Source organism: Hemitrygon akajei, chromosome 32, assembly GCF_048418815.1.
Source record: "Hemitrygon akajei chromosome 32, sHemAka1.3, whole genome shotgun sequence".
Taxonomy (NCBI): domain Eukaryota; kingdom Metazoa; phylum Chordata; class Chondrichthyes; order Myliobatiformes; family Dasyatidae; genus Hemitrygon; species Hemitrygon akajei.
The window spans coordinates 34,432,941-34,455,364 of record NC_133155.1 but is presented as its reverse complement, the minus strand read 5'-3'; the positions used below and the strand labels follow the sequence as shown (position 1 = coordinate 34,455,364).

The window sequence follows — 22,424 nt, the reverse complement described above, 5'->3', positions numbered from 1 at the left end:
CAGGACACTGGATGTCGGATGACTGTGGACAGAGTACAGGACACTGTGGACGGCGGAAGAATGCGGACACAGTACACTGCATTGTGCACGGTGGATGACTGTGGACAGAGTACAGGACACTGCGGACGGCGGAAGAATGCAGACAGAGTGTAGGACACTGTGGACTGCGGATACTGCGGACACAGTTCACGGCACTGTGCACGGCGGATGACTGTGGACACTGCGACATTGTGTACGGTGAATGACTGCGGACACAGTGTACAACATTGTGCACAGTGAATGACTGCGGAAACAGTGTACAACATTGTGCACAGAGAATGACTGCGGACAAAGTGTACGTTATTTTGTACAGTGAATGACTGCGGACACAGTGTACGTGATTGTGTACACTGAATGACTGCGGACACAGTATACGCCATTGTGTACGGTGTATGACTGCGGACACAGTGTGCGACATTGTGCAGAGTGAATGACTGTGGACACAGTGTGCGACATTGTGCACGGTGAATGACTGCGGACACAGTGTGCGACATTGTGCAGAGTGAATGACTGTGGACACAGTGTGCGACATTGTGCACGGTGAATGACTGTGGACACAGTGTGCGACATTGTGCACGGTGAATGACTGCGGACACAGTGTGCGACATTGTGCAGAGTGAATGACTACGTGGAAAGTGTACGACATTGTGCACGGTGAATGACTGTGGACACAGTGTGCGACATTGTGCACGGTGAATGACTGCGGGCACAGAGCATGACAGACTGCAGACAGAGTGCAGGGCACTCTAGACGGTGGAGGACTGCGGACACAGAGCACTGCATTGTGCACGGCGGTTGACTGAGGACAGACTGCAGACAGAGTGCATGGCGGATGACTGAGGACACAGTGCATGGCATTGAACACGGAGGATGACTGCGGACAGTGTACAGGACACTGTGGATGGCGGATGACTGCGGACACAGTGCACGGCATTGTGCACGGCGGATGACTGCGGACAGACTGCAGGACACTGTGGACGGTGGATGACTGCGGACACAGTGCACGGCATTGTGCACGGCGGATGACTGCGGACAGTGTGTAGGACACTGTGGACTGCGGATGACTGCGGACACTGCATGGCATTGTGCACAGTGGATTACTATGGACAGAGTACAGGACACAGTGCACGGCGGATGACTGCGGACAGAGTACAGAACACTGTGGACGGCAGATGACTGCGGTCACAGTGCACGGCATTGTGCACGGTGGATGACTGTGGACAGAGTACAGGACACTGCGGACGGCGGAAGAATGCGGACAGAGTGTAGGACACTGTGGACTGCGGATACTGCGGACACAGTGTACGGCATTGTGCACAGTGAATGACTGCGGACAAAGTGTACGTTATTTTGTACAGTGAATGACTGCGGACACAGTGTACGTGATTGTGTACACTGAATGACTGCGGACACAGTATATGCCATTGTGTACGGTGTATGACTGCGGACACAGTGTGCGACATTGTGCAGAGTGAATAACTGCGTAGAAAGTGTACGACATTGTGCACGGTGAATGACTGCGGACACAGTGTGTGACATTGTGCACGGTGAATGACTGCGTAGAAAGTGTACGACATTGTGCACGGTGAATGTCTGCGGACACTGCGTGACATTGTCGACGGCGGATGACTGCGGACAGAGTACAGGACACTGTGCACAGTGGATGTCTGCGGACAGAGTGTAGGACACTGTGGACGGTGGATGACTGCGGACAGAGTACAGGACACTGTGGACGGCGGATGACTGCGGACACAGTGCACGGCATTGTGCACGGCGGATGACTGCGGACAGACTGCAGGACACTGTGGACGGTGGATGACTGCGGACACAGTGCACGGCATTGTGCACGGCGGATGACTGCGGACAGTGTGTAGGACACTGTGGACTGTGGATGACTGCGGACACTGCATGGCATTGTGCACAGTGGATTACTATGGACAGAGTACAGGACACAGTGCACGGCGGATGACTGCGGAAAGAGTACAGGACACTGTGGACGGCAGATGACTGCGGAGAAGTGCACGACATTGTGCATGGCGGATGACTGCAGACACAGTGCACGACATTGTGCACGGCGGATGACTGCGTACAGGGTACAGGACACTGGACGGCGGATGACTGCGGACAGAGTACAGGACACTGGATGGCGGATGAATGCGGACAGAGTGCACGGCATTGTGCACAGCAGATGACTACGGACACAGTGCACGACATTGTGCATGGCGGATAACTGTGGATAGAGTACAGGACACTGTGGACGGCGGAAGAATGCGGACACAGTACACTGCATTGTGCACGGTGGATGACTGCGGACACAGTGCACAACATTGTGCACGGCGGATGACTGCGGACAGAGTGTAGGACTGTGCACGGCGGATGACTGCGGACAGAGTGCAGGACAGTGTGCATGGCGGATGACTGCGGACAGAGTGCAGGACAGTGTGCACAGCGGATGTCTGCGGACAGAGTGCAGGACAGTGTGCACGGTGGATGACTGCGGACAGAGTGCAGGACAGTGTGCACGGCGGATGACTGCAGACAGAGTGCAGGACACTGTGCACGGCGGATGACTGCAGACAGAGTGCAGGACAGTGTGCACAGCGGATGTCTGCGGACAGAGTGCAGGACAGTGTGCACGGTGGATGACTGCGGACAGAGTGCAGGACACTGTGCACGGCGGATGACTGAGGACAGAGTGCAGGACACTGTGCACGGCGGATGACTGAGGACAGTGTACAGGACACTGTGCACGGCGGATGACTGAGGACAGAGTACAGGACACTGTGCACGGCGGATGACTGCGCACAGAGTACAGGACACTTTGCACGGTGGATGACTGCGGGCACAGTGCACAACATTGCGCACGGCGGATGACTGCGGACAGATTGCAGGACACTGGATGGCGGATGAATGCGGACAGAGTGCAGGACAGTGTGCACGGCGGATGACTGCAGACAGAGTGCAGGACACTGTGCACGGCGGATGACTGCGGACAGAGTGCAGGACAGTGTGCACGGCGGATGACTGAGGACAGATTGCAGGACACTGTGCACGGCGGATGACTGCAGACAGAGTGCAGGACACTGTGCACGGCGGATGACTGCGGACAGAGTACAGGACAGTGTGCACGGCGGATGACTGCAGACAGAGTGCAGGACACTGTGCACGGTGGATGACTGCGAAAACAGTGCACGGCATTGTGCACGGTGGATGACTGCGAAAACAGTGCACGGCATTGTGCACGGTGGATGACTGCGAAAACAGTGCACGGCATTGTGCACAGCGGATGACTGCGGACAGAGTGCAGGGCATTGTGGACGGTGGATGACTGCGGACAGACTGCAGGACACTGTGGACGGTGGATGACTGCGGACACAGTGCACGGCATTGTGCACAGCAGATGACTACGGACACAGTGCACGACATTGTGCATGGCGGATAACTGTGGATAGAGTACAGGACACTGTGGACGGCGGAAGAATGCGGACACAGTACACTGCATTGTGCACGGTGGATGACTGCGGACACAGTGCACAACATTGTGCACGGCGGATGACTGCGGACAGAGTGTAGGACTGTGCACGGCGGATGACTGCGGACAGAGTGCAGGACAGTGTGCATGGCGGATGACTGCGGACAGAGTGCAGGACAGTGTGCACAGCGGATGTCTGCGGACAGAGTGCAGGACAGTGTGCACGGTGGATGACTGCGGACAGAGTGCAGGACAGTGTGCACGGCGGATGACTGCAGACAGAGTGCAGGACACTGTGCACGGCGGATGACTGCAGACAGAGTGCAGAACAGTGTGCACAGCGGATGTCTGCGGACAGAGTGCAGGACAGTGTGCACGGTGGATGACTGCGGACAGAGTGCAGGACACTGTGCACGGCGGATGACTGAGGACAGAGTGCAGGACACTGTGCACGGCGGATGACTGAGGACAGTGTACAGGACACTGTGCACGGCGGATGACTGAGGACAGAGTACAGGACACTGTGCACGGCGGATGACTGCGCACAGAGTACAGGACACTTTGCACGGTGGATGACTGCGGGCACAGTGCACAACATTGCGCACGGCGGATGACTGCGGACAGATTGCAGGACACTGGATGGCGGATGAATGCGGACAGAGTGCAGGACAGTGTGCACGGCGGATGACTGCAGACAGAGTGCAGGACACTGTGCACGGCGGATGACTGCGGACAGAGTGCAGGACAGTGTGCACGGCGGATGACTGAGGACAGATTGCAGGACACTGTGCACGGCGGATGACTGCAGACAGAGTGCAGGACACTGTGCACGGCGGATGACTGCGGACAGAGTACAGGACAGTGTGCACGGCGGATGACTGCAGACAGAGTGCAGGACACTGTGCACGGTGGATGACTGCGAAAACAGTGCACGGCATTGTGCACGGTGGATGACTGCGAAAACAGTGCACGGCATTGTGCACGGTGGATGACTGCGAAAACAGTGCACGGCATTGTGCACAGCGGATGACTGCGGACAGAGTGCAGGGCATTGTGGACGGTGGATGACTGCGGACAGACTGCAGGACACTGTGGACGGTGGATGACTGCGGACACAGTGCACGGCATTGTGCACAGCGGAGGACTCCGGACAGAGTGCAGGGCATTGTGGACGGTGGATGACTGCGGACAGAGTGCAGGACACTGTGGACGGTGGATGACTGCGGACACAGTGCACGGCATTGTGCACAGCGGAGGACTCCGGACAGAGTGCAGGGCATTGTGGACGGTGGATGACTGCGGACAGAGTGCAGGACACTGTGGACGGTGGATGACTGCGGACACAGTGCACGGCATTGTGCACAGCGGATGACTGCGGACAGACTGCAGGACACTGTGGACGGTGGATGACTGCGGACACAGTGCAGGGCATTGTGGACGGTGGATGACTGCGGACAGAGTACAGGACACTGGATGGCGGATGACTGTGGACAGAGTACAGGACACTGTGGACGGCGGAAGAATGCGGACACAGTACACTGCATTGTGCACGGTGGATGACTGTGGACACAATGCACAACATTGTGCACGGTGGATGACTGCGGACACAGTGTACGGCATTGTGCACGGCGGATGACTGCGGACAGACTGCAGGACACTGTGGACGGTGGATGACTGCGGACACAGTGCACAACATTGTGCACATGGGTGACTGCGGACAGAGTGTAGGACAGTGTGGACTGCAGATGACTGCGGTCACAGTGCACAGCATTGTGCACAGCGGATGACTGAGGACAGAGTGCAGGGCATTGTGGACGGTGGATGACTGCGAACAGAGTACAGGACACTGGATGTCGGATGACTGTGGACAGAGTACAGGACACTGTGGACGGCGGAAGAATGCGGACACAGTACACTGCATTGTGCACGGTGGATGACTGTGGACAGAGTACAGGACACTGCGGACGGCGGAAGAATGCAGACAGAGTGTAGGACACTGTGGACTGCGGATACTGCGGACACAGTTCACGGCACTGTGCACGGCGGATGACTGTGGACACTGCGACATTGTGTACGGTGAATGACTGCGGACACAGTGTACAACATTGTGCACAGTGAATGACTGCGGAAACAGTGTACAACATTGTGCACAGAGAATGACTGCGGACAAAGTGTACGTTATTTTGTACAGTGAATGACTGCGGACACAGTGTACGTGATTGTGTACACTGAATGACTGCGGACACAGTATACGCCATTGTGTACGGTGTATGACTGCGGACACAGTGTGCGACATTGTGCAGAGTGAATGACTGTGGACACAGTGTGCGACATTGTGCACGGTGAATGACTGCGGACACAGTGTGCGACATTGTGCAGAGTGAATGACTGTGGACACAGTGTGCGACATTGTGCACGGTGAATGACTGTGGACACAGTGTGCGACATTGTGCACGGTGAATGACTGCGGACACAGTGTGCGACATTGTGCAGAGTGAATGACTACGTGGAAAGTGTACGACATTGTGCACGGTGAATGACTGTGGACACAGTGTGCGACATTGTGCACGGTGAATGACTGCGGGCACAGAGCATGACAGACTGCAGACAGAGTGCAGGGCACTCTAGACGGTGGAGGACTGCGGACACAGAGCACTGCATTGTGCACGGCGGTTGACTGAGGACAGACTGCAGACAGAGTGCATGGCGGATGACTGAGGACACAGTGCATGGCATTGAACACGGAGGATGACTGCGGACAGTGTACAGGACACTGTGGATGGCGGATGACTGCGGACACAGTGCACGGCATTGTGCACGGCGGATGACTGCGGACAGACTGCAGGACACTGTGGACGGTGGATGACTGCGGACACAGTGCACGGCATTGTGCACGGCGGATGACTGCGGACAGTGTGTAGGACACTGTGGACTGCGGATGACTGCGGACACTGCATGGCATTGTGCACAGTGGATTACTATGGACAGAGTACAGGACACAGTGCACGGCGGATGACTGCGGACAGAGTACAGAACACTGTGGACGGCAGATGACTGCGGTCACAGTGCACGGCATTGTGCACGGTGGATGACTGTGGACAGAGTACAGGACACTGCGGACGGCGGAAGAATGCGGACAGAGTGTAGGACACTGTGGACTGCGGATACTGCGGACACAGTGTACGGCATTGTGCACAGTGAATGACTGCGGACAAAGTGTACGTTATTTTGTACAGTGAATGACTGCGGACACAGTGTACGTGATTGTGTACACTGAATGACTGCGGACACAGTATATGCCATTGTGTACGGTGTATGACTGCGGACACAGTGTGCGACATTGTGCAGAGTGAATAACTGCGTAGAAAGTGTACGACATTGTGCACGGTGAATGACTGCGGACACAGTGTGTGACATTGTGCACGGTGAATGACTGCGTAGAAAGTGTACGACATTGTGCACGGTGAATGTCTGCGGACACTGCGTGACATTGTCGACGGCGGATGACTGCGGACAGAGTACAGGACACTGTGCACAGTGGATGTCTGCGGACAGAGTGTAGGACACTGTGGACGGTGGATGACTGCGGACAGAGTACAGGACACTGTGGACGGCGGATGACTGCGGACACAGTGCACGGCATTGTGCACGGCGGATGACTGCGGACAGACTGCAGGACACTGTGGACGGTGGATGACTGCGGACACAGTGCACGGCATTGTGCACGGCGGATGACTGCGGACAGTGTGTAGGACACTGTGGACTGTGGATGACTGCGGACACTGCATGGCATTGTGCACAGTGGATTACTATGGACAGAGTACAGGACACAGTGCACGGCGGATGACTGCGGAAAGAGTACAGGACACTGTGGACGGCAGATGACTGCGGAGAAGTGCACGACATTGTGCATGGCGGATGACTGCAGACACAGTGCACGACATTGTGCACGGCGGATGACTGCGTACAGGGTACAGGACACTGGACGGCGGATGACTGCGGACAGAGTACAGGACACTGGATGGCGGATGAATGCGGACAGAGTGCACGGCATTGTGCACAGCAGATGACTACGGACACAGTGCACGACATTGTGCATGGCGGATAACTGTGGATAGAGTACAGGACACTGTGGACGGCGGAAGAATGCGGACACAGTACACTGCATTGTGCACGGTGGATGACTGCGGACACAGTGCACAACATTGTGCACGGCGGATGACTGCGGACAGAGTGTAGGACTGTGCACGGCGGATGACTGCGGACAGAGTGCAGGACAGTGTGCATGGCGGATGACTGCGGACAGAGTGCAGGACAGTGTGCACAGCGGATGTCTGCGGACAGAGTGCAGGACAGTGTGCACGGTGGATGACTGCGGACAGAGTGCAGGACAGTGTGCACGGCGGATGACTGCAGACAGAGTGCAGGACACTGTGCACGGCGGATGACTGCAGACAGAGTGCAGGACAGTGTGCACAGCGGATGTCTGCGGACAGAGTGCAGGACAGTGTGCACGGTGGATGACTGCGGACAGAGTGCAGGACACTGTGCACGGCGGATGACTGAGGACAGAGTGCAGGACACTGTGCACGGCGGATGACTGAGGACAGTGTACAGGACACTGTGCACGGCGGATGACTGAGGACAGAGTACAGGACACTGTGCACGGCGGATGACTGCGCACAGAGTACAGGACACTTTGCACGGTGGATGACTGCGGGCACAGTGCACAACATTGCGCACGGCGGATGACTGCGGACAGATTGCAGGACACTGGATGGCGGATGAATGCGGACAGAGTGCAGGACAGTGTGCACGGCGGATGACTGCAGACAGAGTGCAGGACACTGTGCACGGCGGATGACTGCGGACAGAGTGCAGGACAGTGTGCACGGCGGATGACTGAGGACAGATTGCAGGACACTGTGCACGGCGGATGACTGCAGACAGAGTGCAGGACACTGTGCACGGCGGATGACTGCGGACAGAGTACAGGACAGTGTGCACGGCGGATGACTGCAGACAGAGTGCAGGACACTGTGCACGGTGGATGACTGCGAAAACAGTGCACGGCATTGTGCACGGTGGATGACTGCGAAAACAGTGCACGGCATTGTGCACGGTGGATGACTGCGAAAACAGTGCACGGCATTGTGCACAGCGGATGACTGCGGACAGAGTGCAGGGCATTGTGGACGGTGGATGACTGCGGACAGACTGCAGGACACTGTGGACGGTGGATGACTGCGGACACAGTGCACGGCATTGTGCACAGCGGAGGACTCCGGACAGAGTGCAGGGCATTGTGGACGGTGGATGACTGCGGACAGAGTGCAGGACACTGTGGACGGTGGATGACTGCGGACACAGTGCACGGCATTGTGCACAGCGGAGGACTCCGGACAGAGTGCAGGGCATTGTGGACGGTGGATGACTGCGGACAGAGTGCAGGACACTGTGGACGGTGGATGACTGCGGACACAGTGCACGGCATTGTGCACAGCGGATGACTGCGGACAGACTGCAGGACACTGTGGACGGTGGATGACTGCGGACACAGTGCAGGGCATTGTGGACGGTGGATGACTGCGGACAGAGTACAGGACACTGGATGGCGGATGACTGTGGACAGAGTACAGGACACTGTGGACGGCGGAAGAATGCGGACACAGTACACTGCATTGTGCACGGTGGATGACTGTGGACACAATGCACAACATTGTGCACGGTGGATGACTGCGGACACAGTGTACGGCATTGTGCACGGCGGATGACTGCGGACAGACTGCAGGACACTGTGGACGGTGGATGACTGCGGACACAGTGCACAACATTGTGCACATGGGTGACTGCGGACAGAGTGTAGGACAGTGTGGACTGCAGATGACTGCGGTCACAGTGCACAGCATTGTGCACAGCGGATGACTGAGGACAGAGTGCAGGGCATTGTGGACGGTGGATGACTGCGAACAGAGTACAGGACACTGGATGTCGGATGACTGTGGACAGAGTACAGGACACTGTGGACGGCGGAAGAATGCGGACACAGTACACTGCATTGTGCACGGTGGATGACTGTGGACAGAGTACAGGACACTGCGGACGGCGGAAGAATGCAGACAGAGTGTAGGACACTGTGGACTGCGGATACTGCGGACACAGTTCACGGCACTGTGCACGGCGGATGACTGTGGACACTGCGACATTGTGTACGGTGAATGACTGCGGACACAGTGTACAACATTGTGCACAGTGAATGACTGCGGAAACAGTGTACAACATTGTGCACAGAGAATGACTGCGGACAAAGTGTACGTTATTTTGTACAGTGAATGACTGCGGACACAGTGTACGTGATTGTGTACACTGAATGACTGCGGACACAGTATACGCCATTGTGTACGGTGTATGACTGCGGACACAGTGTGCGACATTGTGCAGAGTGAATGACTGTGGACACAGTGTGCGACATTGTGCACGGTGAATGACTGCGGACACAGTGTGCGACATTGTGCAGAGTGAATGACTGTGGACACAGTGTGCGACATTGTGCACGGTGAATGACTGTGGACACAGTGTGCGACATTGTGCACGGTGAATGACTGCGGACACAGTGTGCGACATTGTGCAGAGTGAATGACTACGTGGAAAGTGTACGACATTGTGCACGGTGAATGACTGTGGACACAGTGTGCGACATTGTGCACGGTGAATGACTGCGGGCACAGAGCATGACAGACTGCAGACAGAGTGCAGGGCACTCTAGACGGTGGAGGACTGCGGACACAGAGCACTGCATTGTGCACGGCGGTTGACTGAGGACAGACTGCAGACAGAGTGCATGGCGGATGACTGAGGACACAGTGCATGGCATTGAACACGGAGGATGACTGCGGACAGTGTACAGGACACTGTGGATGGCGGGTGACTGCGGACAGAGTGTAGGACACTGTGGACGGCGGGTGCTGCAGACAGAGTACAGGACACTGTGCACAGTGGATGTCTGCGGACAGAGTGTAGGACACTGTGGATGGTGGATGACTGCAGACAGAGTACAGGACACTGTGGATGGTGGATGACTGCGGACAGAGTACAGGACACTGTGGATGGTGGATGAATGCGGACAGAGTGCACGGCATTGTGCACGGCGGATGACTGCAGACAGAGTACAGGACACTGTGGACGGTGGATGACTGCGGGGACAGAGTGCAGGACACTGTGGATGGTGGATGACTGCGGGGACAGAGTACAGGACACTGTGGACGGCGGGGGCTGCAGACAGAGTACAGGACACTGTGGACGGTGGATGACTGTGGGGACAGAGTGCAGGACACTGTGGACGGTGGATGACTGCTGGGACAGAGTACAGGACACTGTGGACGGTGGATGACTGCGGGGACAGAGTACAGGACACTGTGGACGGTGGATGACTGCGGGGACAGAGTGTAGGACACTGTGGACGGCGGGTGCTGCAGACAGAGTACAGGACACTGTGCACGGCGGATGACTGCGGACAGTGTGTAGGACACTGTGGACTGTGGATGTCTGCGGACACTGCATGGCATTGTGCACAGTGGATTACTGTGGACAGAGTACAGGACACAGTGCACGGCGGATGACTGCGGGAACAGTGCACAACATTGCGCATGGCGGATGACTGCGGACAGAGTGTAGGACACTGTGCATGGTGGATGACTGCGGACAGAGTGTAGGACACTGTGCATGGCGGGTGACTGCGGGGACAGTGCACAACATTGCGCATGGCGGATGACTGCGGGGACAGAGTACAGGACTCTGTGCACAGCGGATGACTGCGGACACAGTGCACGTCATTGTGCACAGCGGATGACTGAGGACAGACTGCAGGACACTGTGGACAGTGGATGACTGTGGACACAGTGCACGGCATTGTGCACAGCGGATGACTGCGGACAGAGTGCAGGGCATTGTGGACGGTGGATGACTGCGGACAGAGTACAGGACACTGGACGGCGGATGACTGCGGACAGAGTACAGGACACTGGATGGCGGATGACTGCGGACAGAGTGTAGGACAGTGTGGACGGCAGATGACTGCGGTCACAGTGCACGACATTGTTCACAGTGGATGACTGCATACAGGGTACAGGACACTGGACGGCGGATGACTGCGGACAGAGTACAGGACACTCTAGATGGTGGAGGACTGCGGACACAAAGCACTGCCTTGTGCACGATGGATGACTGCGGACAGAGTGCAGGACACTGTGGACGGCGGAGGACTGCGGACACAGTGCACGGCTTTGCGCACGGTGAATGACTGCGCACACAGTGTGCGACATTGTGCACAGTGAATGACTGCGGACACAGTGTACGACATTGTGTACAGTGAATGATTGCGGACGCAATGTACGACTGTCGGCACAGTGAATGACTGCGGACACAGTGTACATCATTGTGTACAGTGAGTGACTGCGGGCACAGTGCACGACATTGTGCACGACGGATGACTGTGGACAAAGTGTGCGACATTTTGCACGGTGAATGACTGTGGACACAGTGTACGACATTCAGCACAGTGAATGACTGCGAACACAGTGTACGACATTTGGCACAGTGACTGACTGCGGACACAGTGTATGACATTGCGCGCGGTGAATGACTGCGTACACAGTGTATGACATTGTGCACAGTGAATGACTGCGGATACAGTGTACGACATTTGGCACAGTGATTGACTGTGGACAGAACGTACGACTGTTGGCACAGTGAATGACTGCGGATACAGTGTACGACATTGTGCACGGCCGATGACTGCAGGCACAGTGTGGGACACTGTGGACAGCGGATGACTGCGGACCCAGTGCACAACATTGTGCATGGCGGCTGACTGCGGACACAGTGCAGGAAACTGTGGACGGCAGATGACAGTGAGCACAGTGAATGGCTGTGAACACAACGTATGACTGTCGGCACAGTGAATGACTGCGGACACAGAGCACGACATTGTGCACAGTGAATGACTACGGACACAGTGTACGACATTTGGCACAGTGATTGAATGCGGACACAATGTACGATTGTTGGCACAGTGAATCACTGCGGACACACTGTACGACATTGTGCACGGCGGATGACTGCGGACAGAGTGCAGGACACTGTAGACGGTGGATGACTGAGAACAGAGTGCAGAACACTGTGGACGGTGGATGACTGCGGACAGAGTGCACGACACCGTGGATGGTGGATGACTGCGGACAGAGTGCAGGACACCGTGGACAGTGGATGACTGCGGACAGAGTGTGCGACATTCTGCACAGTGGATGACTGCGGACAGAGTGTGCGACATTGTGCACACTGAATGACTGCGGACACAGTGCACGACATTTGGCACAGTGATTGACTGTGGACAGAGTGCAGGAAAAAGTGGATATCAGATGACTGCGTACACAGTGTATGACATTCGGCACAGTGAATGACTACGGACACAATGTACGTCATCGTGCAGGGTGAGTGACTGCGGGCACAGAGTACGACACTGTGGACGGTGAGTGACTGCGGGAACTGTGTACAACACTGTGCAGGGTGAGTGGCTGCGGGCACAGAGCACGACATTGTGGACAGCGAGTGACTGCGGACACAGAGTGTACGGCATTGTGCAGGGTGAGTGACTGTGGGTACAGAGCACGACAGTGTGGACGGCGAGTGACTGCGGGCACAGAGCACGGCACTGTGCAGGGTGAATGGCTGCGGACAGATTGTACGACATAGTGCACACTGAATGACTGCGGACACAGTGCACGACATTTGGCACAGTGATTGACTGTGGACAGAGTGCAGGAAAAAGTGGATATCAGATGACTGCGGACACAGTGCATGACTCTGTGCATGGCGGATGACTGCGGACACAGTGCAGACACTGTGCAGGGTGAGTGGCTGCGGGTACAGAGCACGACATTGTGCCAGGTGAGTGACTGCGGGCACAGAGTCCGACATTGTGCACGGCGGAGGACTGCGGACAGAGTGCAGGACACTGTGGACGGCGGGTGACTGCGGGCACAGTGCACGACATTGTGCACGGGGAATGACTGCGGACAGAGTGCACGACATTGTGCACGGTGAATGGCTGCAGACAGATTGTATGACGTTGTGCACAATGAATGACTGCGGACACAGTGTACGACATTTGGCACAGTGATTGACTGCGGACGCAATGTACCACTGTTGGCACGGTGAATGACTGCGGACACAGTGAACGACATTGTGCAGGGTGAGTGACTGTGGGCACAGAGTATGACACTATGCACGGTGAATGACTGCGTACACAGTGTACGACATTCAGCCCAGTGAATGACTGCGGAACAGTGTATGACATTGTGCCCAGTGAATGACTGCGGACACAGTTTACGACATTGAGTACAGTGAGTAACTGCGAACAAAGTGTACGACATTGTGCACGGTGAAGGACTGGACACAGTTTACGACATTCTGCATGACGGATGACTGCGGACAGAGTGCAGGACACCGTGGACGGGGGATGACTGCGGGCACAGTGCACGGCAGATGACTGTGAGCACAGTGAATGGTTGTGAACACAACGTACGACTGTCGGCACAGTGAATGACTGCGTACACAGTGTACGTCATTGTGTACAGTGAATGACTGCGTACACAGTGTATGACATTCGGCACAGTGAATGACTACGGACACAATGTACGTCATCGTGCAGGGTGAGTGACTGCGGGCACAGAGTATGACACTGTGGACGGTGAGTGACTGCGGGAACTGTGTACAACACTGTGCAGGGTGAGTGGCTGCGGGCACAGAGCACGACATTGTGGACAGCGAGTGACTGCGGACACAGAGTGTACGGCATTGTGCAGGGTGAGTGACTGTGGGTACAGAGCACGACAGTGTGGACGGCGAGTGACTGCGGGCACAGAGCACGACACTGTGCAGGGTGAGTGACTGTGGGTACAGAGCACGACAGTGTGGACGGCGAGTGACTGCGGGCACAGAGCATGACACTGTGCAGGGTGAGTGACTGCGGGCACAGAGCACGACAGTGTGGACGGCGAGTGACTGCGGGCACAGAGCACGACACTGTGCAGGGTGAGTGACTGCGGGTACAGAGCACGGCACTGTGCACGGCGAGTGACTGTGGGCACAGAGTATGACACTGTAGACAGTGCATGACTGCGGGCACTGTGAACGACATTGTGCAAGGTGAGTGACTGTGGGCACAGAGTACGACACTATGCACGGTGAATGACTGCATACACAGTGTACGACATTCAGCCCAGTGAATGACTGCGGAACAGTGTACGACATTGTGCACAGTGAATGACTGCGGACACAGTTTACGACATTGAGTACAGTGAGTAACTGCAAACAAAGTGTACGACATTGTGCACGGTGAAGGACTGGACACAGTTTACGACATTCTGCACGATGGATGACTGCGGACAGAGTGCAGGACACCGTGGATGGGGGATGACTGCGGGCACAGTGCACGACATTGTGCATGGCAGATGACTGTGAGCACAGTGAATGGTTGTGAACACAACGTACGACTGTCGGCACAGTGAATGACTGCGGACACAGTGTATGACATTCGGCACAGTGAATGACTGCGGACACAATGTACGTCATCGTGCAGGGTGAGTGACTGTGGGCACAGAGCACGGCACTGTGGACGGCGAGTGACTGCGGGCACAGAGTACGACACTGTGGATGGTGAGTGACTGCGGGAACTGTGTACAACACTGTGCAGGGTGAGTGACTGTGGGCACAGAGCACGGCACTGTGGACGGTGAGTGACTGCGGGCACAGAGCACGACACTGTGGACGGCGAGTGACTGCGGACACAGAGTGTACGGCATTGTGCAGGGTGAGTGACTGCGGGTACAGAGCACGACAGTGTGGACGGCGAGTGACTGTGGGCACAGTGTACAACACTGTGCAGGGTGAGTGGCTGTGGGCACAGAGCATGACACTGTGGATGGCGAGTGACTGCGGGCACTGTGTACAACACTGTGCAGGGTGAGTGGCTGTGGGCACAGAGCACGACACTGTGGACGGCGAGTGACTGCGGGCACAGAGCACGACAGTGTGGATGGCGAGTGACTGCGGGCACAGAGCACGACACTGTGCAGGGTGAGTGACTGCGGGCACAGAGCACGACGCTGTGCAGGGTGAGTGGCTGCGGGCACAGAGCACGACACTGTGGACGGCGAGTGACTGCGGGCACAGAGCACGACAGTGTGGACGGCGAGTGACTGCGGGCACAGAGCACGACACTGTGCAGGGTGAGTGACTGCGGGCACAGAGCACGACGCTGTGCAGGGTGAGTGGCTGCGGGCACAGAGCACGACACTGTGGACGGCGAGTGACTGCGGGCACTGTGTACAACATGTGCAGGGTGAGTGGCTGCGGGCACAGAGTGTACGGCATTGTGCAGGGTGAGTGACTGCGGGCACTGTGTACAACACTGTGCAGGGTGAGTGACTGTGGGTACAGAGCACGACTGTGTGGACGGCGAGTGACTGCGGGCACAGTGTACGACGCTGTGCAGGGCGAGTGGCTGCGGGCACAGAGCACGACACTGTGGACGGCAAGTGACTGCGGGCACAGTGTACGACACTGTGCAGGGCGAGTGACTGCGGGCACTGTGTACAACATGTGCAGGGTGAGTGGCTGCGGGCACAGAGTACGACAGTGTGGACGGTGAGTGACTGCGGGCACTGTGAACGACATTGTGCAGGGTGAGTGACTGTGGGCACAGAGTACGACATTGTGCTGGGTGAATGACTGCGGGCACAGAGTACGACATTGTGCAGGGTGAGTGACTGTGGGCACAGAGTACGACATTGTGCAGGATGAGTGACTGTGGGCACAGAGTACAACATTGTGCTGGGTGAATGACTGCGGGCACAGAGTATGACATTGTGCACGGTGAATGACTGTGGGCACAGAGTACGACATTGTGCACGGTGAATGACTGCGGGCACAGAGTACGACGTTCAGCCCAGTGAATGACTGCAGACAGAGTGCACGACATTGTGCCCAGTGAATGACTGCGGGCACACTGTACTGTTATGAGTGATGGACAATGGGTTGCAGAGTGAATGACTGCAGACACAGTGTATGTTATCGTGCAGGGTGAGTGACTGCGGGCACAGAGCACGACAGTGTGGACGGTGAGTGACTGCGGGCACAGAGCACGACACTGTGGACGGCGAGTGACTACTGGCACAGAATACGACACTCTGGATGGCGAGTGGCTGCGGGCACAGAGCACGACACTGTGGACAGCGAGTGACTGCGGGCACAGAGCACGACACTGTGGATGGCGAGTGACTGCGGGCACAGAGCACGACACTGCAGGGCGAGTGACTGCGGGCACAGAGCACGACAGTGTGGACGGCGAGTGACTGCGGGCACTGTGTACAACACTATGCTGGGTGAGTGGCTGCGGGCACAGAGCACGACACTGTGGATGGCGAGTGACTGCGGGCACAGAGTGTACGGCATTGTGCAGGGTGAGTGACTGCGGGTACAGAGCACGACACTGGATGGCGAGTGACTGCGGGCACAGTGTACGACACTGTGCAGGGCGAGTGACTGCGGGCACTGTGTACAACACTGTGCAGGGTGAGTGACTGCGGGCACAGAGCACGACACTGTGGACGGCGAGTGACTGCGGGCACAGAGTGTACGGCATTGTGCAGGGTGAGTGACTGCGGGTACAGAGTACGACACTGTGGACGGCGAGTGACTGCGGGCACAGAGTATGACACTGTAGACGGTGCATGACTGTGAGCACTGTGAACGCCATTGTGCAGGGTGAGTGACTGTGGGCACAGAGTACGACACTGTGCATGGTGAATGACTGCGGACACAGTGTACGACATTGTGCACAGTGAATGACTGCGGACAGAGTGTATGACATTGTGCCCAGTGAATGACTGCGGACACAGTGTACAATATTGTGCACCATGAGTGACTGCGGACACAGTGTCCAACATTATGTGCGGTGAATGACTGCGGACACAGTGTACTGTTATGAGTGATGGACAGACCTGATGGACAATGGGGTGCAGAGTTAACCATTCCCCCTCCCCCCGAGAACTATGAACTATTGCTGTTGCTATGCTGCTATTGAGAGAGAGAGAGAGAGATAAAGCCCAGGCAAGAACATCTGCTACAAATAAGAGGGGGAGAGAGACTGCTGATTTACTGTATTATGACTCTTCCTGGATTATTTTCCTTCCACTACAAGGACTGTACTTTGCTTGTTAACATTCCTCAGGAGATAGCAGGAGTGGCCTGATTTGATGGACATGGTCATTCAGAGTTGATGGATAGCTGAGACCCCGTGAGTGGGGATGAAAAGACAGATCTGGAGAGACACCCTTCAGACACACCAGTGGACGCTGACTGAGTGTTGGGAACCCACAGAAAGGTGGGGGCTTCGGAGACTGAACCAGGAGATCAGTCAGTAAAGCTCACAGTGTTACTGCAGGGCTGGTGGGGACTTGTGTGTGTGTTCACTCTTGCCAGAGTGATGAGTCCACCTCAGAAGAATGGTCCAGCTGAAGACCAGAGGGGTCATAACTGAATGGCCACAAGGATACGACGGATTAAGAAAGCAAAGAAAGGTTTGGCTGCTGTAGCTGTTACCTCTCGCTCGCTCTTTCTCTCTCTCTCTCTCTCTCTCTCTCTCTCTCCAACGATTTCAACACATCAACCATAACCACCTCAGCATTTATGAACTGAACTCTATACTTTCCTATGACAAATCATTTACCTCTAGACATCGATAGAGCTTGTTTTTTATTGATTATTATTATTCCTACACTTTTAGGTTTATTGCTGCTAACTTGTTTCCTATGTATATTTGCATTTTTGGTATTGTATTGTGTAGTTTACTAATAAATACCTTTAGTTTGGTACCACCAGACTCCAACGGATTCTTCTTTCTCTGCTGGTCAGACACCGAGTTACGGGGTACGTGACAAATTGGGGGCTCATCCGGGGTTTGAGTACCAAATTGGGGGGGGGGGGGCAGTGAATCGGGATAAAAGTCCCTTATCTGATCTGGTTGTGTGGATAACCAGATGGGAAATCAGCTGAGATGGGAATTGACAAATTTTTAAAAGACCCGACTTCGGGGGCAATTAGAGGATGCCAGGAAGGCGGAATTGGTGAACGTTGCAAAATGATTAAATCTCTCGGCAGTAAAATCGTCGATGAGCAAGTTGGATATACAGAGAGCAATAGTTGTGCATTACGTATCCGAGGGTGTGTTCACGTCGGATATATTGGACTTGTTCCCTGAGAGGAAACCAGCCTAGGGTGAGCTTCAGATTCAGATAGAAAGATTAAGGTTGGCTGCGGAGAAGGAGGAAAGGGAGCATGAGCTCCAGATAAACGAGATAGAAGCTGCAAGGCAGAGAGAAGAAGCTGATAAGCAGAGGGAGGACAGAGAGAAAGAGAGGCAGTTTGTGCTGGAAATGGAAAGATTAAAGGCATCGCAGGGAAGGGACCCAAATGAGGGGTTCAAGATTGGTCAGGAGATCCAGTTAGTACCTCCATTCAAGGAGATGGATGTCAATAAGTTCTTCCTTCATTCTGAGAAAGTGGCTGTGAATCAGAACTGGCCTAAGGGGAAATGGGCTGTTCTGTTACAGAGCGTACTTGGGGGGAAGACTCAACAAGTGTATTTGGCATTGTCTATGGATGAGTCTAAGGATTACGAGGAAGTAAAAAGGGCTGTATTGAGGAGTTACGAGTTGGTGCCAGAGACATACCGGCAGAAGTTCCGGAATTGGAGAAAGCCATGGAACCACACGTATTTAGAGTTTGCCCGTGAAATGCAAATGTGTTGTGAGCGTTGGAGCACCTCAAAAGGGGTCGTTGGAGATTATGATAAACTATTATAGTTAATACTGATGGAGCAGTTCAAAGGTTGTATCCCTGAGAGTATGAAGACATACTTGGATGAGAAGGAGACAGTGACTCTGTCTGCAACTGCCAAATTAGCAGACGTGTATGCCTTAACTCACAAAACAAAGTTTTCCCTAAATAAGAGCTACCAGAAAGGCAGTAGGGACGGTAGAGAAAGCCCACCGGCTAAGGCAGAGAATAAGCCAGGAGCTAGTGGAAAAGGTAAGGAGGAGGAAAAGCAGGCTGGCAGGAAGGTTCCTAGCTTTACGTGTTATAATTGTGGGAAAGCTGGTCATATAGCATCTTAGTGCTTTGCTCCGAAGAAGGAGACAGGAAAAGGGAAAATGGCAGTCCTGACTGGTTGCATTGAGTCGGTCAACAGATCGATGAGGAAGGCAAAGGTAGATAGAGCCCAAGAGGGGCGTGAGAGGTTTATCTTGGAAGGGACAGTGTCTGTGAAGGAGGGTGAAACCCCAGTTCCAGTGCGGATCTGGAGAGATACTGGGGATGTGTATTCAGCAGTGAAATTAACAAGTAAGCCTGTAAGTGCTGAGGACCCGCCCATAGATTCCAAGATTTATCCCGCATGCGCAGTAACTTGCAGCATTTCTCTAAAGGCGGCTGAGACAGGAGCCAGTTTAAATGAGTCCAGTATTGATTTAGCTGAGACGTTTTTACCGATCTTGTACCAGGAGAGATTAGAGGATGGTAAAATGGAGAATAGTGGAGCTAAGGAAAGTAAGGGAGACGAAGCAGATTTAGTGTTGTTAAGAAACAAAATTTCGAACCTGGCTCACAAGATACCCCTAGCTGGACACTTAGGAGTGAGGAAGGCACAGAGTAAAGATGAGAAACAGATGAGGCAGTTAGAATGTCCAGGGTTGGACACGGATGATCTGTCTGGCTTGACAGAGCTGTTTTCAGTTGAAGAATTTGAGTGTTCCCGATGATGTGAGGGCAGTCCTAGATGAAAAGGATGCTGCTACCTTGAGGGAGTCTGCTGGGTTAGCAGACAAAGTTGTCTTAACCCGCAAGGTTGAGTTTACTCCGAAGGGGAGTTCCCCAGAGAGTACCTGGGAGGATCAGGGGAACTTAGAATTTGAAAAGGGGACTGGTATTGAAAGCCTAGGAGAGGCAGATGTCCCGTTGGCCTGTGTATAGGATGTGAAGGATGTGGAGTCACAGGATACTGAACCTAGTGTTGAAGCTCAGGAAAAGTCTGAGGTATCTGATTTAGTTGAAAAGGAATGCAATCCTTTTGGGCCAGATAGACTTGGTTCAGTGAAGAAAGGGTTAACCGTGGCACCAGGAGAAAGTGAGAGTTAAGTGGAAAAGAGGCATGGGTTGACCAAACGCCACTTTGAATAATAGGATCTGGTTTTGCAGGAATTTGATTTTTTTTTGAATAAAGAATGTGAATAATAAAGACATCATGGAAGATTGAATGTTAAGCTTAAAAGTAAAATAGAGATTGGTATTTGCACAAACTTCTGTAATGTACAACAGTATAATCACAAATGTATTGGTTCACACTTTGTAATATACACCTAAGCTAAGAACACAATCACTGGGTATTTTTGGCTAACATGAAAAATAAAAATAGGATGTTATTAAGTTGGAGTCTGTTGTTACAGGAATTCGATATTAAAATACAACATGTAAAGGGGAGTGAGAATGTAATTGCTGACTGTTTATCCAAATGTTAATTTGAAAGTGTATCTGTATTATTCTTGTAGTTAAGACCACTTCTGTATTTTGTTAAACTCTGTAATTCAGTAATATGCTTTATTAGTTAATTTTCACCCTGGTGAAATTTCCAGAAGGATGGGGGTGTTATGAGTGATGGACAGACCTGATGGACAATGGGGTGCAGAGTTAACCATTCCCCCCCTCCTGAGAACTACGAACTATTGCTGTTGTTATGCTGCTAATGAGAGAGAGAGATAAAGCCCAGGCAAGAACATCTGCTACAGATAAGAGGGGGAGAGAGACTTGATTTACTGTATTATGACTCCTCCTGGATTATTTACCTTCCACTACAAGGACTTTACTTTGCTCGTTAACATTCCTCAGGAGATAGCAGGAGTGGCCTGATTTGATGGACATGGTTATTCAGAGTTGATGGATAGCTGAGACCCCGTGAGTGGGGATGAAAAGACTGGTCTGGAGAGACACCCTTCAGACACACCAGTGGACACTGACTGAGTGTTGGGAACCCACAGAAAGGTGGGGGCTTCGGAGACCGAACCAGGAGATCGGTCAGTAAAGCTCACAGTGTTACAGCAGGGCTGGTGGGGACTTGTGTGTGTGTCCACTCATGCCAGAGTGACGAGTCCACCACAGAAGAACGGTCTAGCTGAAGACCAGAGGGGTCATAACTGAATGGCCACATGGATACGACGGATTAAGAAAGCAAAGGAAGGTTTGGCTGCTGTAGCTGTTACCTCTCTCTCGCTCTCTCTCTCTCCAACGATTTCAACACAACAACCATAACCACCTCAGCATTTATGAACTGAACTCTATACTTTCCTATGACAATTCATTTACCCCTAGACATTGATAGAGCTTGTTTATTATTGATTATTATTATTCCTACACTTTTAGGTTTATTACTGCTAACTTGTTTTATATGTATATTTGCACTTTTAATATTGTATTGTGTAGTTTACTAATAAACACCTTTAGTTTGGTACCAACAGACTTCAGTGGATTCTTCTTTCTCTGCTGGTCAGACACCCAGTTACGGGGTACGTGACAGTACGACATTGTGCACGGTGAGTGACTCCGGACACAGAGTAAGACATTGTGCATGGTGAGTGACTGCGGACACAGAGTACGACATTGAGTACAGTGAATGACTGCGTACAAAGTGTGCGACATTGTGCCCTGTGAATGACTGTGGACACAGTGTACGACATTGTGCACCGTGAATAACTGTGGACACAGTGTACATCATTATTCACGGTGAATGCCTGCGGACACAGTG

The 22,424-nt window shown here is 53.9% G+C and overlaps 1 protein-coding gene across 1 annotated transcript in view; it reads left to right on the top strand.

Moving 5' to 3' along the window:
* LOC140719557 (potassium voltage-gated channel subfamily KQT member 4-like) overlaps window positions 1-22,130 on the top strand; it is a 129,296-nt gene extending 107,166 nt beyond the window's left edge. Inside the window, exon 2 of the mRNA XM_073034258.1 lies at window positions 21,259-22,130. Within this exon, the coding sequence (XP_072890359.1) occupies window positions 21,259-21,277 (19 nt within the window). The 3' untranslated portion in view covers window positions 21,278-22,130. The remainder of the gene's footprint in view (window positions 1-21,258) is intronic.
* Window positions 22,131-22,424: the final 294 nt, after the last annotated feature.